Source organism: Varroa jacobsoni, unplaced genomic scaffold (assembly GCF_002532875.2).
Source record: "Varroa jacobsoni isolate VJ856 unplaced genomic scaffold, vjacob_1.0 scaffold_155, whole genome shotgun sequence".
Classification (NCBI taxonomy): Eukaryota; Metazoa; Arthropoda; class Arachnida; order Mesostigmata; family Varroidae; genus Varroa; species Varroa jacobsoni.
Genome location: NW_019213057.1, coordinates 65,920 through 82,368, shown reverse-complemented (window position 1 = coordinate 82,368; position 16,449 = coordinate 65,920). Strand labels below are relative to the sequence as shown.

The following is a 16,449-nucleotide window of genomic DNA, read 5'->3' as shown; positions in this document are numbered from 1 at the left end:
ATTTTTAACTTACAGCTGCTACTAATTTGTTTGCTCTATAGCACTTGTAAGCACGCAAAATGTTTCTGTGTCTTAAAAGCTGGACCAAGCGAAGACGTAATCGTTGATCATTGTCACAGTATGATTTGTGTCGTTTACCAATATTTCAACGGGACAAGAAAGAGCACTAGATTTTTTAGTAATGGTGACGACTATTTTGGGGGTATATTAATTCCGTTACGTGACACGCCAGCGAACTAAATCACAGCTGCGATTTGCCAATGAGTTTACTGACTTTCTTAACCTACTGCTTCAGTTCAATACTGAGCAAAAAAATAATTCGTCCTGTGCTAACGCTGAGCAGTTACGAACAGAAAATTCCTTTGGAAATTAAGCGCCACCAGTGGCAGTGCAGACAGTATCCATCGGCTCAGATGTATTTACAACTGCTGTCAATTTTAATAGCAAATGTTGACTAGTTGTTTGTCTTAACAGCGCGAAAACGATTGGTTTTTTTTAGACGTACAGAGTTATTCCCATTGTTGGGCTTAGCCCATTACGGTATCATCTATTTAACCTTGAACGAGGCTAATGGTATGGACGACTTTGTGGGTCAGGGAAATTCATAGAAAAATTGGTAGTGGACTTTATGTTTCGTCATGTCTTGTTGTACAGCTATACGAGCGTATACGCTCTATCCCTATGTTTCTTTAAAATTTGATCTTGCTCTAATGCAAAGGTAGCAATCTCTTCTCAGCTATACCGGTGCAACGAGCATCAGTTGATTACTTTTTATTGAAAATGGCACTTGTAACTGTCTACGATTAATCGATCAATCCTGCAAGCGTGTTGTTTGCTTAACGAGTTATCACACAAAGGGAACAATACGAAATTAGATGCCATACGGTAGCCTAACACAGCGTACCTGTCTTTTAATTATTGCCAATTTGAATTTCGCGACTTGCTCGTCCCATAGCTTCCCTGAAGCGTTAGAATCCTGCTTGTAGATGAAGAGAGCAATGACCCAAGTTAAACTCACCGACGGTAACCCGAAATTACAAGCTAACTAGTCGGCTGGTGTTCGCAGAATTACGAATGGCGCGATCGTCATGGTCGACACTGAGAAAACAGCGTCCGGAAGTGCTTGTTTTACTGTTGTGCTGTGCAAAAATATCGGGCAACAAATTGCCACCTGCCATTCAAGACTTCGCGGGTGTTTTCTTTTACAAGATTAAAGATTACAAGACGGCCACCTTGTGCCTGGTTGCGTCGACCCCAATCGGACATTGGACATCATCATCATTGATTAATATAATAACAAAGCCAAATTACGACTAAACACGCAAAATGTAAGCCCTGTATTTTCATATTGATAAAGGTAGAATATTTCACTATTAAGTTTCATTCGGAACAAGTCACAACATAATTTAGAGTAGGTTAGGAAAACTTGGTCTACATCGTACACACCTAATGCGTTGCCGGCGCGAGAAGTCAATGTTTGCTCCAGACATCAAACCTATGGCACCTGATGGCCAACTAAGCGCCAGCACACGAGACATCGTGTATCTTAATAACTTACCAGACTACTGCCGTTGGCGAGGCGAAAAACCCCATAGTGGTATGTATTACAGCATGACTAGTTAATTCACAAATCCATCAGTCATCCCTGTGAGCTTTGCTTGAAGTGATATTTGAACCTATTCTGAAATAAGGCTTTGAAATAAGAGGTCCAAAACTTAGTTGGAGAGAATTCCACGATACCAGGCAAGTCTGATCGGCACAATGCATTTGCCCTTAGCCTACCGAGCAAAAAAACAATAACTAATAACAAAATTAAAACTGCCAAATTTGTTATTACCTTTATCGCAACATCGTTTCAGCAACGCTTTTCATCTTTTCGCTTTTTTATCTATTGTGTATCTTCTCTTTCGCCTATTCCACTTTAAAATGTGAATTTAATTTTTAAGAGGCAATCCGTTGTTGGAGCAACCGTAGCAGCTTTTCAAGTTTGTTCCCAAAGTGTGTTATTTTATCAGATGGTTTCATACCTACCATCTCCTAAGCGCACTGTTAAGGTTTATGACGTGCTGGCAGTGTTTAATACGAACAGTAAAGAACTTATATAGATGATAGCCGACGGCTGACTTTTCCCCTGCTAGGCCTATAAAATTATATTGTCTGCGACGTAATCACCAAAAAACCGGTAAGTTCGAAATACTATATGGCCAATAATGATATTTTTCTCATATTCGTCTTCCCAGTGAATGAATTTTCGTTTGTAACGCAGATTATTGTAAAGGTAAAATAAACTACGTTGAATAAAGGAAATGTTTCGTGACAACACTTAACGATCTACTAACGCAACTAGTATTTTAAGCGTCAATCTCTTTACCTAGGCTCACTTCGCTACATATAGTTTCTGCTACCTGTGGCTTCTATCGAGAGACAACGCTCCGATTTGCGAAATATTTTCTCCAATGTTTAAATTAGAATTTGTCCTGTAAAAAGAATCTGCATCACGTTGGCGTTATGCAATCCCAAGCTTATTGTTGAAAAGGACTTGTTCGTAATGTAATTCTTTGCAGAGTAAACAACAAAAGCTAGTAGCAGCATCGTTCTGTGATACAAAATTGCTGAGTACATAGTAAATGAGATAACAATGTATATATATATATATATATATATATATATATATATAAAGAGAGGGGGAGAGAGAGAAAGAGCGGCAACAATGCTCATTTAGAACCCGCAAGAACCTATTTAATCAGCAGATAGTAACCCATCTCATCGATCTTAAAAGTCACTGTGCCGCATAGAACTTGTGAGCAAGAAATATTAACTACTGAAGAGCAATGATGTGCGGTAACACTTAAGTTACATAAGTTTACAACATCAGTACTCCTTTTTCTACTAAATTAGGATTGTTTTTATCTCAGCTTCTCTTAACCCAAATAAGGGACGATGCTGAATGGGCGAAAATGAACGATGCTCTGAAAAACGGAAAAAGACAATTATTTCAGAACAGAATGTATTAAGGATTGTTGAAATTCTCGTAGGCGGATTAAGGATCCAGTATAACCATCAAAGGTCAATTTCTCCTAGTTTTGACTAAGCATTTTATTAAGAAACCGCATTTCTTCGAAATTTAAATTACCTACTTGCCTATTAATCCAGATTAAAAGCTGGCTTACAGCTTAAACTGAAATTATAACCCGTCCGTGGGAAGAAGATGCAAGCAATTTTTTGCACAGATCTCTTATCGCTGATGGAAGCTAGATATGATACACTACACGGTGACCACACAAGCAGGAACGTCCATCCGAATTGCAAACGATGAAAGCCTAATACAGCCAGGACGCACACTGCCCACTTCGTTTTGTCATGCGAGTCAGTCAGATGTTGAAAAATTATGCGCTATGTGTGTGTGTGTTTTGTCTTCAATTTGAATATTAGATGCGTCGTTTACGTGACATTTTGCCTATTAGCACTACTCTAGAATTTTTACTGGCTTTCTAAGATGCTTGCTCGTTCTTTGCGTACCGGATGTCAGTCAGCCTGATACCATGGATCAATGCTCTGCATGAAAGTTTTCGTACTGAAAAATGTTTACCGACCAGTTACATTTGCAATAAATTTCCTTGGCACATTAGAGGCAATTGCTTGTCCATACGTTTGTCAAAGTTTCTCTGTATTCTTTCTATTTCAAGATCTTCTCTGACTTCAAGCCAGACATGCCGCCTATAGGCTGTATTCCAGCTCATACCATCAATGTAGTTTTCTGTTTCTATCACGTGTGCTACGAATGAAGGTACTTCAGAGAACGATCTGATCATTTGCTTATCTATTAATTACTTTCGTAGGCGTAAATATGTATATACGTTTCTATGTACGTACTCTAACGATATACAAATAGTGCATGATGAAATTGGACAAAAAAATATTCTCTCTGTCGGAATAGTCAATTTAATAAAAGTGTTCGTGCCAATCTTATTGCAGCACTAACGTACTACGTATATTAATAATGTATTTACCCGTATAATCGTATGTTTCTATTTATTCTGCTATTTGCACGTGTGTGTGTAACGACCTCTGCCCCGGGCAGAGTATTAGTTTAATATTCGTATAAATTTTATATTAAAACAATAAAAGCAAAGAAAGAGATTTTTCTTTTTTATACTCTAAAACAGCTAAAACAGTATGAATAATATACGTACCAGTTTGTTCACAAAAAGTCCAAGCCTCGTTTATGAATTACGGAGAATTAATGATCCTTATGAGGGTTTTATGAACGTTTACACTTCACTGACCAATCATTGTTATTATCAGTAAAAACAGAAGCACCAAATAACTATATGTAAAAGCTGTCTCTAGAAACAGTTTCTCGACTTACCAGGCCTAACAAGTAGCTCGACTAACTTTAATCACAGAATGAGTAATGGGTAACATGCACTTAACACGTCCTAACACAACATAATCATACATACTAAGTAAAGGGATAGCACTTTCACCCAAATGAACACCTTCACCATGCTAGCATTTTCCGGTCATAAATCCCAGCTAATATTCTGTTTGTAAAGAGCTAGGGCCGGCGCAAAAGGCTAAGCTCTTGGGTTTTTGCCTTGAACAGTTAGCTGAGTGACGCTGATCGTCGCGCTAAGCTCGCACGCTATGAGCAATTGTCGGATGGAGAGGGAACAATCGCAACGTAGGAGAGGATATTTCGGGTTTTGGAAAGGAGGATGTTCGACACTGTGAGCACCAGCCGGATGCTAGCTACGATTGCTCGACCGATATGACCCAACGAACAACAAATTTGTCTGAATATCTTATCGGTAGTTCTAGAAATTTAACTTGTATTAGGACGTTATCGTATTATACTGTAACTGTTTGTAACTTTTTCTATCTGACTTCTCCGCTGTGAGCCTCTCGTGATGGGTGGGAAAAGAATTAGTTGGGTACAACGCAAATCCACAACGAAAAAAAAGTGCCTTTTAAGTAAGTAGGCTTACCATTGAAGCAGCACCATAGGCAACTGAGGCTGTTAACAGTTGAATTGCCGCAAAGAGATCTTTTTTCAGTACGTGGGGTTGCCACTATTAACTGTTGTCTTAATTTGTGACTCTCAGAATTTTGAGCATTGACGCGTGTGTTTAGCAAACATTAAAGTACGACCGAAGGATTTCCTCTTGTTACCATCATCGTGATCGCTGCTAGATCTATGCATATATATGTATATGTATGTATATATACATATATATATATATATATATATGTAGGACTGATGAATATAATAAAAACTCAGGAATCTCAAGCGGCAGAAATGCATAACAAGGACAAAGCGTTGAGAGTTATCTGGATGATTTTGTTGACGGCGTGTCTCTGCTCTAGAAAACAATTTCTACATACGAATCATTGAAAAATGTTTTCAGGCCATTTTGATGCACCTTCAAGCCCTTTAAATCTAGTGTTAGTTGTAGATTTTCTCCTTTGCCTCATTTAGATCTTGCTTGGGCATAGGCAATATCACAGACCGCTGACGCTGGTTAACTAAAACAATTTAGAGTGTTTGTTGGGAGTTCGTTCGACACAGCGACATCGAAGCCACAGCTGATCTTCGTTCATGTTTCAAATACGAGCCTCCTATCCTCTAGGCGATAACGATTTAGTGGTTTTGTGCTAAAAAGACTTACTTTTCGTAGCGTGGCATTCGATAGCAAATGAACTGCGGTAACAAACGCCTTACCAAAACGTGTCATAATTGATTCTGAACATGCTATCTAAAGATAAAGACTTCGTCTATTCACACACACTTTCTTGATATAAGTTTATCGGAAAACCTTATTCACTAATCAACATAATTTCAAATATTGCGATCGAAAGAAAGCTGAATTAGAAAGAAATCAACATTTTTATTACCATTTACTATAGTTTGATCACAATCACGTAAATCAGAAATAACCTTAGTGCTGGGTTTAGCACACGCACGGTACGTACCATATAAGAGCAGAAGATGCTTTATGTTACAAAAGAGTTTGCGAGCCAGGAAGTAATGGGTGAGAAAATTTGTACTAATTTATAATGAAGATGTGATATCGTAGCTACGCCTTTGACAAAATGATACATTCGCTGCAGGGAAACCGGCCATTTCGGTCGGTCACGTTTACTTACGGAATATCACTGTGTCTTTTGCACTTTCAGTTTCAAAAGACGTGCATATCAATCCTTTTTACGTTATATTCCTCTATTATTATAACTAAATTATGATAAAGATAATGAAGAGTTTCTGTAATTTAATTGAGCTCTCTCGTGCTTACTGTTATGTTCAATAGTTGTTGTTTGCTTTCTTCAACGTCTAACACGTTCAGTGTGACACACCACTTGATGACTTATCCTAATGTATCACGCCGACCCTCGCCTGAAGGGGAAGGAGGCCCCGTCAAGGCACGCCACTTCAATAACCGTATAGGCTTTCCCGATAATCCAGTGTGACCGCAACGATAGACGCATGGTCATTCAAGAGTTTGTGCCGTCACAGTCCTGACAATTGCATCTAGCTGTCAGTTAGCTGCAGGTAGAGTAGCTAGCTTTTGCCATTTGCTTTATTTAGCCTGCTTTCTAATCTAAAAAAGAAATTGCGCTAATCGCGCGCTTTTCTCCGAACATGCGTTAGTTGAAGATCATTTAGCCCAGTGAAAGCACAGTAGTTTGCCAGTGGTTTTGTTCCCTCGTTTCGTGTGATACCTATTTGCCGTACATGACATAGTGACGTTGGTATAAATAACTGCATTTTAATGAGCTTCACGGCATAGCTTTAAGTCTACATCTGCGGCGAAGTAGCTCTCCTGCTGCAATATTAGCAAGTGTGATTTTTGGTTATAAAGTGCATATCTGCTTTTTAGGAATCACGGCCAGCGCAACCATGACGGCTGAAACTTTTGCTTGCAGTACAACGCTTACGAGCAAATCGAGTCACGGCTCAAGTAAAAACAACAAAAACATCGATGCCCCATCGTCAAGCATTATCACTCCTGGGGCGGGCCAGACTTCTCCAAATGGTCAAAGCGCTAGCACGAATGCTGCAACCATTCAAAATCGTGAGTGCATCCAGATTGTTAGCTTTTTCCACCGAAAAACAGCGGAGACAGCATGCCTCGAAGCACGACTTGCTAAAAATCAGGTGACACGTGTCTGCGTCATTCGACCGAATAGTGTATTCTACACGCTCTCAGAAAGTCTTAGCCGCAAGCTATACTGCTGCCTTGCCACGCGTGATAATGCAGCTCACGCAGGGAAGCCCATCTTCACCTGCAGGAAAAGTATCGTCGAGGTATGTCAAGATATACACGTATAGATACACGTTCGATTAATCGTGAACAAGCAAGACGTACGCTCGCACTCAAGTCGTTGCCAATATCAATAGCCATATAAAAGTTGTTTTTTTTTTGAACTCACACAAGAAAACCCTGCCTCGACGGAAATAATTAGTCCTCGTCTATCTCACTCAATGGCTAAACAACCGAGTAGTTCTATGACAGTTTTATGCTATATGGGTCCTTAGTTATGTTCCTAGTGGAGCATTGAAGTGTACTGTGCGCAACAAAATGTATAGATGTCAATGGTTTGAATATTTCACCTTCAAGCCGTTCCAGATAAGAAAATACTGGAAAACGAAATCAAGGTCATTTCGATCCATAAAAGCTCTCGAACGAACTGCAAAGCATACACAAATTATAAAGACAAAGGGATACCTGTATTTATTAATAAAATTACTGTTAAAAGTATGAGCCGTCAGTCTACAGTAACTTTTCAACATGCCACATAATAGCTTTGTGTACAATGTACATATTAATAAATTTAAAGGCAACGGGACTCAGCTTTGGTCTAGTAATTTCTAGCTGACATCAATTAGTGTTTGACGTTTGGCATCAAAATCTGGAGCGTTTAATGTCTAAAGCAAAGGTGTCTATTTTCCGTATTTCATAGCAAAAATATCATACTCTTTTATTCCTACGAGAAGGTAGGCGCAAATAACTTGATGTTTTCGAGGCAGGTTATATCCGGTAGTAATAGTCATTTGAGTATTACACTTTACTTTTAATCTATGGATAGCCGACCTAGTCGCTGACAACTCGTCTTGTACATATTCTCAATTCTGTAGTATATGAAAGCATGTATGTCATTTCAAAGCCACGCCGATCCTGCTGTAACGGGCATCAGTAGTTAATAGTATTTTGCCATTTAGCCATAATGCACGTAATGTTACATGATAATTTTGTTTGTCTATCCATATTCACTGATTTATTTGAAGATAATAAACCTCTCGCACGACGGCCATACGCGCGTTGGCGTGCTCTGCACCGATGGGATGCTGCACATCTTGCTGTTGCTGACGCATGTCCCACAACAGTGGGACCGCGTCGTCTCAATCGCCACTGAACTCGACGTGTCCGTCTACCGCGAAGTGGCCTACACGCGCAGCTTTAACTCGCTGTTCTGGCCGTTGCCTAATGGAGACGATTATGCCATCGTCATGTACGATATTGAAACAAGGCAAGCGAGAACAATGTTGACGCGCGTGAAAAGCTGCACATTGCAGGTAATCTCTCGCAGGACTCCCCAGTGTGTGCTTGTACAATCTATTAGCATTAACTGCACAGGAGCTTCACGGAATCAAAGATGAAAAAAAAACAGCGCGTTATAATGTCACAGATCCAGAGGCATATTACCTCTAAGCCATCTGGGAAACTTTTTGTTATGAAAATAATGACGTTATACTTGCCACTTCTAACGTTGTATGCACTTTTAACCCTGTCAAGAGGAGGAATATTACACATTAAGTTTGATAACAAATCCCGTTTTTCTTATTATATGAAAAAACATGACTTCTGATATTTATATGATAATAAGCTATTATTTTAGCTATTCTTCGTCATTGTTACCAAATGATATAAGCTGTCTTGCTGGAAAATAGCGGGCTTCGTTTCGAAGAAGTTTTCCAACCACGTTTTGAAATGTCAATTGCTATCGAAAGTTAGGCTATGAAAATAACTCTCCCTAATAATGAACAGAAAAGATGGAATCCAGCAGCGCAAGGTCCAAGGAATGTGAAAGGTGCGACAAAACCTTCCATTCGAAGTCCGAAACCTTTGATAACAGCTTTGATGATGTTTGCTTTGTGTGAGATCGTATAGAACGGGATGCCAGTTTCATCTCTCCGACTTTTTCTCCCAGATAACGTGGTTCATTCAATGCAACTGGGCCAGATAAACGTACTGACCAAATGTTTGGTGCAGAATAAATGCTTCACAGTGAATTAGGTCCTTGCAGTCCCACATGAAAGGCATAATCTTTTTGCATGATGATCTGGCTGGAACATGGGCCTTGATTTCTTTTTTGGAGTCACCCATTCTAATCCTTTAAAAGGTACCACTTCCCATCCTCGGTAACGATTCTGTGCAACAATCGATCATTGCAGCGGCGCGACGCTCAATACAGCGTTAAGCTGTAATTCGTTGTTAGATTCAGAGATATTACAAGGTGCCCAATGCCCAACCCTAAGGAATTTCAGGTGCTTAACGGCCATCTTGTTTTTTGTCCAATTATATTATTAGCAAGTTGTTCGCCGGTCGTCCTAATTCAAAAGTGCCCAACTCTGACGGTCGGCCAAAGCGAGAGACATCGTCTACGTTCCGAATACCGTTTTTAAATTTGACAAACAATAGTTGAGCGGCCCTCTCAATGATAAGGCTATTACTGTATACGAAATAATATCCAGAGCTGTTTTGGCAGCGTTCTGGCGTCGACAAAATACCCATCTTTGAGGAATTCGCTTGAGGAGTTCGAATTCTTCTGATATTAGCTGTCGGAGTACAGGAAGCCTCTTCGAATTATATACTAAAAAATAAACAAGTGAACGGAAATGGGAAATTAAAGCTTTGGAAGAAATCGCGGGAATTTATTACCCAGACTAATATATATATACATTTTTTATCCCTTTTTCTGGTTATCTGGCGTAACATTGGCGTAAGCAATCGAGCAAAGACCGATGTCAAACGTTACAAGTCGGAAAGTGTTTACAATAATAAAAATCTACAAGAGGGAAAGCTTGGGGAGAAATGCCTAAGTGACGCGGGGTTTTTTTACACCAGCATAAATATGCACACGTTATAATTTAACAAAATCCTACTGATCCACATTATATGTAATTAATGACATTATGGGCATATACGGGTACTAAAGATAATTCAATTAAGCAAACGCGATTGAAAGCCTTGCGATATATAAACCATTTTAGATACTGTGAGTTTTTACATAGGTACATAATACTGTGAATTGGTGTTGCAGGTCAAACAAGACGCCCTAGTTGTGCTCTTTTATGATCATGGCGTATTGTTCGTTCCGTTCAGCGAGTTAAATGCCAAGTTCAATCCAAAGTTGTCCGAAAAGGCACAAATGAACAATTCTACTGACGATTTAAGTTTTCGCTCAAATCGCACGAGTGATCCAGGCCTTGGGAGGTAAGGCCAGTATTAACGAGTTTCCAGATGAAAAAGAGAATTCCCTGTACTTACCTTACGTGCTCGCATACATCATGTACATCAATAGCAATATCTTATATTATTTACGTTCTTATCTTGATTCGCTTTTTCGAGTATCTATATTAAATAACATATGCATATGTACTTTTTGAGGTGTATCTATTCCTAAGCCTATCTAGCATACCTAGTGAGTCTTAGGGGTAGCCGGCTCTGAACGACGTGTTTTTTGGGTATTTTCATATTCTCATCCTATTCATGTTATTTACTACAGCAATATATTATAGTCGCCTTTTTACTGACATGGACAGGTCATGCTCGATGTTGGATTTTACCAGCGAAGTCCCTCCCATCCGCGCTGATTATTGGAACCCAAGTACTACCAGCATCAAACGAGTTCAAGCCGAAGCTTTCGAGCCCTCAATGAGGTAAAGATGACCATGTCGTCTAGGAAGATCAACACCAAGCACTACCCCACTAATTCGGTTTTCTCTCAAGCATATATAACTTTGGAGTTATGGGTACATTCCTCATTATTTTGTAACCCACTGATGTCAATTGCAGAGACAATTATTAAGACTTTTTGCGTTAAATTTCGTATCTATGATGTGAAATTTACTCATGATTTAAGCACGCTAAAAAATGAAAGTTTACATACCATTGGATCGAGGAATTTGGATAACCAAAATTTTCTTTTAAAAGGAGAAAAATACCAGCGGTAATTTTGAAATCTTACGAGTTACGAGACTGTCTATCCTTCAGACGAATCATGAAATAGCAAAAACCTAACTTTATTCGTTGTTCCAGCGATCAGCACCTGCGCGGCTATTGTCTTTCACATGACCGCACTGTTGTATTCGCAATGTACGGAAATACAGTATACAGGCTTAGCGGTACTGGATGTGCACCGCTCGCCAGCATCGAAGTACCAATCGATATGGACAGCACGTTCAGAGTTATGTTTCTTGGGCGCATTACTGTGCTACAGGTTCGTCATGACACTAGATCAGATTCGTAGGAACGACATACGACATGATCGTATGATAAAACAGAAATAAGCAAAATCTTATCGCTATATATGTTGTTTATGCTAATAAGACTATCGTTAGAAATATAACCTATTTTTGCCTAAGAAATCAATCTGGCCGCTATGTGCAAAGCTAGCTACACGGAATGCTATTATTATCGCACTGGTGGATTATTGGGTATTTGGAAGGACGCAGGACTTAACGTGAATCTAGCTAGATTAGTTAATTATTGTTTCGATTCGTTATAAAAAAGGATACCGGATAAAACGGATTAGTACATTCGCTACAAAATGACCACTGTTTATTTTTATACTTGCTAAAAAAATTAAAATATTGACGTTGTTTTCGGGCACTTCTTTGATCGTAAACGTATCACGAATTAAACGCTTAAACTAATATTGAAATAACACATTTTCATGCATTTATGGAGAATGCGTGAATTTAGCACTGAAACATTTTCTTAACTATTTAATTTATACACAACAAACAGCGTTTTGTTTACCCAGTGCCAAAAACGCAATATTATACTCACTTCTTAGTTGCAAATAAAGCCATTTTGTCCTTATAGCCATTCTCTAGAACATCAATCAATCAATTTTCTATTGATTTACTTTGGTCTAGCCAAAAATGACCAAGCCTAATGTGCAAGAATCCGTGCATCCAAATCTGCTTCAAGCTTTTGCAATGCAGCTTCAACAATTTTTCGCCATACGCTACTAGGATTGTTACGGAGAAAGATGACTTCGCATTACTTTTCATATCTTTCTTATTCATTCGATACAACTGAACCAATACAGATTCTTGTTGATTACTTTGTCTTTTCCAAGCGTTGTCGTTCAGTTTAGAAGACCCTCCATGTCCTACTACATGCAAATTACATGTATATTTATAATAGACATCTGACCTGACCCTAAGCTTATCTATAGCTCCCGAAGCTATCCGTTCCTTTGTCTCTTTCATAGTGACGTAGAGATACCAGTTCTCGTTACTCGTAACAATTCTGTGTAGAAATGGCTTAGTATAGCTCGGTGTCGGGCGACATATCGAATGATAATAAAAGGTCATGTTTTTTAAAGTTTTACAAACCACCTTCAAGTAATCCTTTAAGGTATAAATACACGGTATACAACACATATATCCCAGGGTTGCAGGGTTGGCAGCTGTCGAGTCTCGGTGAAAAAACAAAATATAGCCAGTGTCAAAAACACATATTTTCTTCAGCAGGAACGTACAACTCCAGTCCACCTAAACATTAGTTACCGTACGGAATTCTATAGTGCACGGGGATTCTGTTTACCGCACAATGAAATTACAACGGGTCTGGAGAGGAAAAATAGCATTTTCTAATGGTATAGAAGTAAATAGAACGCCATTGTTTATGAGCTAACCTAATAAATAAACAATGTACTGTGTTGCAGGGCGACACGATGACGGCGGCGTACCTTAATTCAAACAAGCCGGCCAAAATACTACATAAGAACTATCGTAGCGCGGGGTTCGGCTTCGTTTGGGATGAGACCGGCGTGTACCAGGTTGGGGAGGACATGAGTTATTATTGCGACCTCGATTATTGGACACCAGAGTAAAAAAGAAACAAACTTTAGTCCGGAGAGATGCCCGCCTTCACCCAACTGTAGTGCCAAAAAGCTACGGCGCTCCCCTGGTGTATTCTAGTGAAACTAATTCTTCTTTCCGAATTTTCTAAAAATAGCGAAATTTTTGAAGGAGAGGTCGGAGTTTACAGAATAAACCAGTGTAATAACTTCAGATTCCAGAAACTGCTGTTTTCAGTGTACTACATTTGGTAGTATATTTGCAGGGTACCGTTTTTTTTCAAAATAACGGCAATAACTCTTACGTTCTTTTATATTACTGAAATATAGAGTCATTGAGCGTGTCCGTAAATGGACTCCTACTGAGCATGAAGGGGTTACTTTCGATAGACGCATTAGATAATGATAATATATAAAATTGTTGATGAATGTTATTATGAAAATTGTTGAGAATGATAATAGATAAAGTTGTTCCGAGATATGACAAATGACCAGCAGAAGAGCTTTGATTTTAAAAACGCACAGATCTACAGTCGCTAATAAAAATGCACTTTATTATATACTAGGACCTAGATTAAGCGCTGATACTTACTTACACATACTGTCTGCTTTGGCTTTGGCCATTTTTTCATCCAACTCCGCTTTGTTGCAAACAGATCCGTATGTGTAATCCGGTTGAGATGCCCGATGACTTGCAAGCAGACATAATGGCCTACAGTACAGCGTATCGAACAGCGGACACCGTCGGACGCGCAATAAGCGGCGAACAGGTAAGTCATTAATTCTGGAGTTTATAAAAAGCGTGGAAAATTCGTTTCAAACTTCTTTAAATTCAAAAAACTGTTATTAGTAACCGGGAAGGCAGAAACATTGGTATGTTTATACTCGTTTAAGAACGCCATATTTAAAAAAAAACAGTCGACTTAAATTTTGGCTTAGCCGTAGTCCCAAAAGCCCAAACAAGTGAAGAAACCTAAAATATAACATAATATGACATCAAAGTCATTGTGGTCATCACAAATGACCTTAGTGAATTTGCTAATGATGCTTTCATTCATAATTGAGTCATTGAGGACTGCCCATGGTGACGCATGAAAATTTTTCTTGCAATCCACGCGAGCTGTATGATGATTTTCAATGGTATACACCGTTGATTCTATAAGTTTATGATTTCAGTGGGAGTTCGTCTGGCGAAAAGACATTAAACAATAGCTGATGTTCATCCCAAATATAAACCTTCTCTCTGTGGTTCGATAGCGTTTTTCGTAATTTTTGTCTAGAGAAAACTAGTTTTTTTTCTGGTAGCACGAATACTGGATAAACGCATTTTCGGTACAAACAGCAGGCCAACCTTCGATTCAAATCCTGGACACTTTGTTTACGATAAGCTTAAAAGCAGTGTTAGTTGAGTAATGGCTGTTTTAGAACTCCGCTATGTCGCAGCTGCTTACAGTGTGCCTCACTCTTTATATATTGTGATCTGTCTTTGATAGCTGACTACTGAAACATGTGCACCAGGTCCAATGTTCCAGTTCGACGCCCAGAAGCATCTGGCTTCACCCGCTCTTCTCAGTATTGCAGGAGCCTATACATCGACAAATGAAGATGTAGCCGAGAAGTTCATGAAAGCTGCTCGAACTGGCTGGCAGCATATTGATGATTTCAACGGTGGTCGCAGCAAGCTTGGAACCTTTAGGCGATTAGATAACATCCGTAGGAAATTAAAAGTTGTTCACTAGGTACGACTGTTGAATCTTACCAGACTGCTGGGCAAGCGTCATTCGCAGTTTTACGCTCCCACTCAATGGATCCAATGATTCAAAGAGAATAAAATCCGACCTTCAGAGGTTGATGCGCGCGCAGTAGAGAGACGTCTGAAGACATCTTCCTCGGTCCTTTTATATGGATGTTCTCTCTTGCGCGGCAATTGAACAATAATTTAAGAAAACTGCTAAATATTCCGAAGATGAACAAAAAGCAAATACAAATATAGAAACATCAAAAACAACAACAGTCATTCCCGGTTGGGTTTTACCATGACTATTTAACATTATAACAAATGTTTTTATTCAAACACAGTTGGGCATTGAACCATATTTTCAACGGTGAATATTTACTCTTTGACGAGGTTTACGGAGTGATGGGGCAAAAAAATAGCTTTACACATCGTTCTGGGGTCTCTAGAGGTATGAGATTGACGACGCGATGGAAATTGCACCAACTGGCCAACGAGACCGATAATTGTTTAGGATTTAAATCTGAAAAAAGCTTAATTTCTGAAAGACTAGGTTGCATAGAACGGTTGTGATAAAGTTTGTAAAACCAAGAGCTCTAAGAAAGAAGGAGCGTTTTTGGTTTTTAGGTATTTTTTTAAAACCCCGAAAAGGACTTAGCCCCGAATTCAAATATCTCTGAAGAGTTCTCGAATCAAGACATTGTGAAATACTCAATGTACATAAATGTATATTTTAATTACGATTTGTGTACGTGTATGATAAACAGATTTGAGAAAATAATGATCAATTTTAAAATAATAATAATAATCTTAAAATAATAAAAACATTCCTATTCGTTGATGAACATATGAAAATACGCCTTTTCTATTAGATTAAATCCGATATTAGTGGTTGAAAATAAATCCAGCACATGCCAAGGAAAAAGTGCTTGAAGCTGTTAGCACTTCTTTTATCCCAACATCCAACGTACCCCTAAGTTGCTTTAAATTTGCAACTTGAAATTAACTAAACTTTTCAATAAAGTACGAACAAAATATTTATAGTAATAGAACTAACTTATACCTTGTATGATAGTCAGTCAAGAACCTTGTATCATAGTCCGGCTGCCAAAGGTCATCCTTTTTTAGAAACAAACCAGGGAAAGTGTATATATTTTCCCTGTTATATTATATAACAACAAAAGTGGTGGGTTAAACATACTTTTTTATTTCTCACCTATGTCTGTATATACCACCCTTAATGAGGGCAAGAGATGAGTCGAGATGGAGTGCCTATACATCATGATATCATCAGCAACACCAACTATAATGTATCTGTGCTAAGGTGTTGTCAATTAGGGATAGGAGTTTCGAAACACACGCAGTCCGAAAGAAGTATGAAGAATCCAATCGATCGCTATAGTTTTACAGACATTGCTGTGGAATCCTTAAGCTCAACGGCGACTGAATCAAGGCAACGGTGTAGCTATGATAAAGCTGGATGTTATATTCAAATATCACAAAGAGTAACTAATGTACTGAGATCAACAAACTGCCAAATATTTTGTAATTATTAAAAATACCATGTAGTATCTATAAGTGTCCCTCAAAATGACATGTTAAAAAACAACGTTTTTTTC

At 38.7% G+C, this 16,449-nt stretch overlaps 2 protein-coding genes across 5 annotated transcripts in view; one reads left to right on the top strand and one right to left on the bottom strand.

Annotated features, from left to right (window-relative positions):
• LOC111270033 (fasciclin-2) overlaps positions 1-4,602 on the bottom strand; it is a 44,032-nt gene extending 39,430 nt beyond the window's left edge. For all 3 annotated transcript variants that reach the window (XR_015314822.1, XM_022850032.2, XM_022850037.2), the window contains exon 1: positions 4,194-4,602. The gene's annotated coding sequence lies outside the window, so the exon portion shown is untranslated. The remainder of the gene's footprint in view (positions 1-4,193) is intronic.
• Positions 4,603-6,308: 1,706 nt separating this feature from the next.
• On the top strand, positions 6,309-15,685 carry LOC111270021 (uncharacterized). Of its 2 annotated transcripts, XM_022850014.1 has the most exons (9): positions 6,309-6,550; positions 6,879-7,306; positions 8,288-8,575; positions 10,324-10,496; positions 10,826-10,942; positions 11,322-11,502; positions 12,961-13,074; positions 13,752-13,865; positions 14,589-15,685. In XM_022850014.1, the coding sequence occupies exons 2-9, from the start codon at positions 6,899-6,901 to the stop codon at positions 14,832-14,834; spliced, it is 1,641 nt and encodes a 546-aa protein (XP_022705749.1). In that variant the 5' UTR covers positions 6,309-6,550; positions 6,879-6,898; the 3' UTR covers positions 14,835-15,685. The 2 variants fall into 2 exon arrangements, with proteins under 2 accessions (XP_022705749.1, XP_022705751.1); XM_022850016.1 differs by lacking the exon at positions 8,288-8,575.
• The last annotated feature ends 764 nt before the right edge of the window (positions 15,686-16,449 follow it).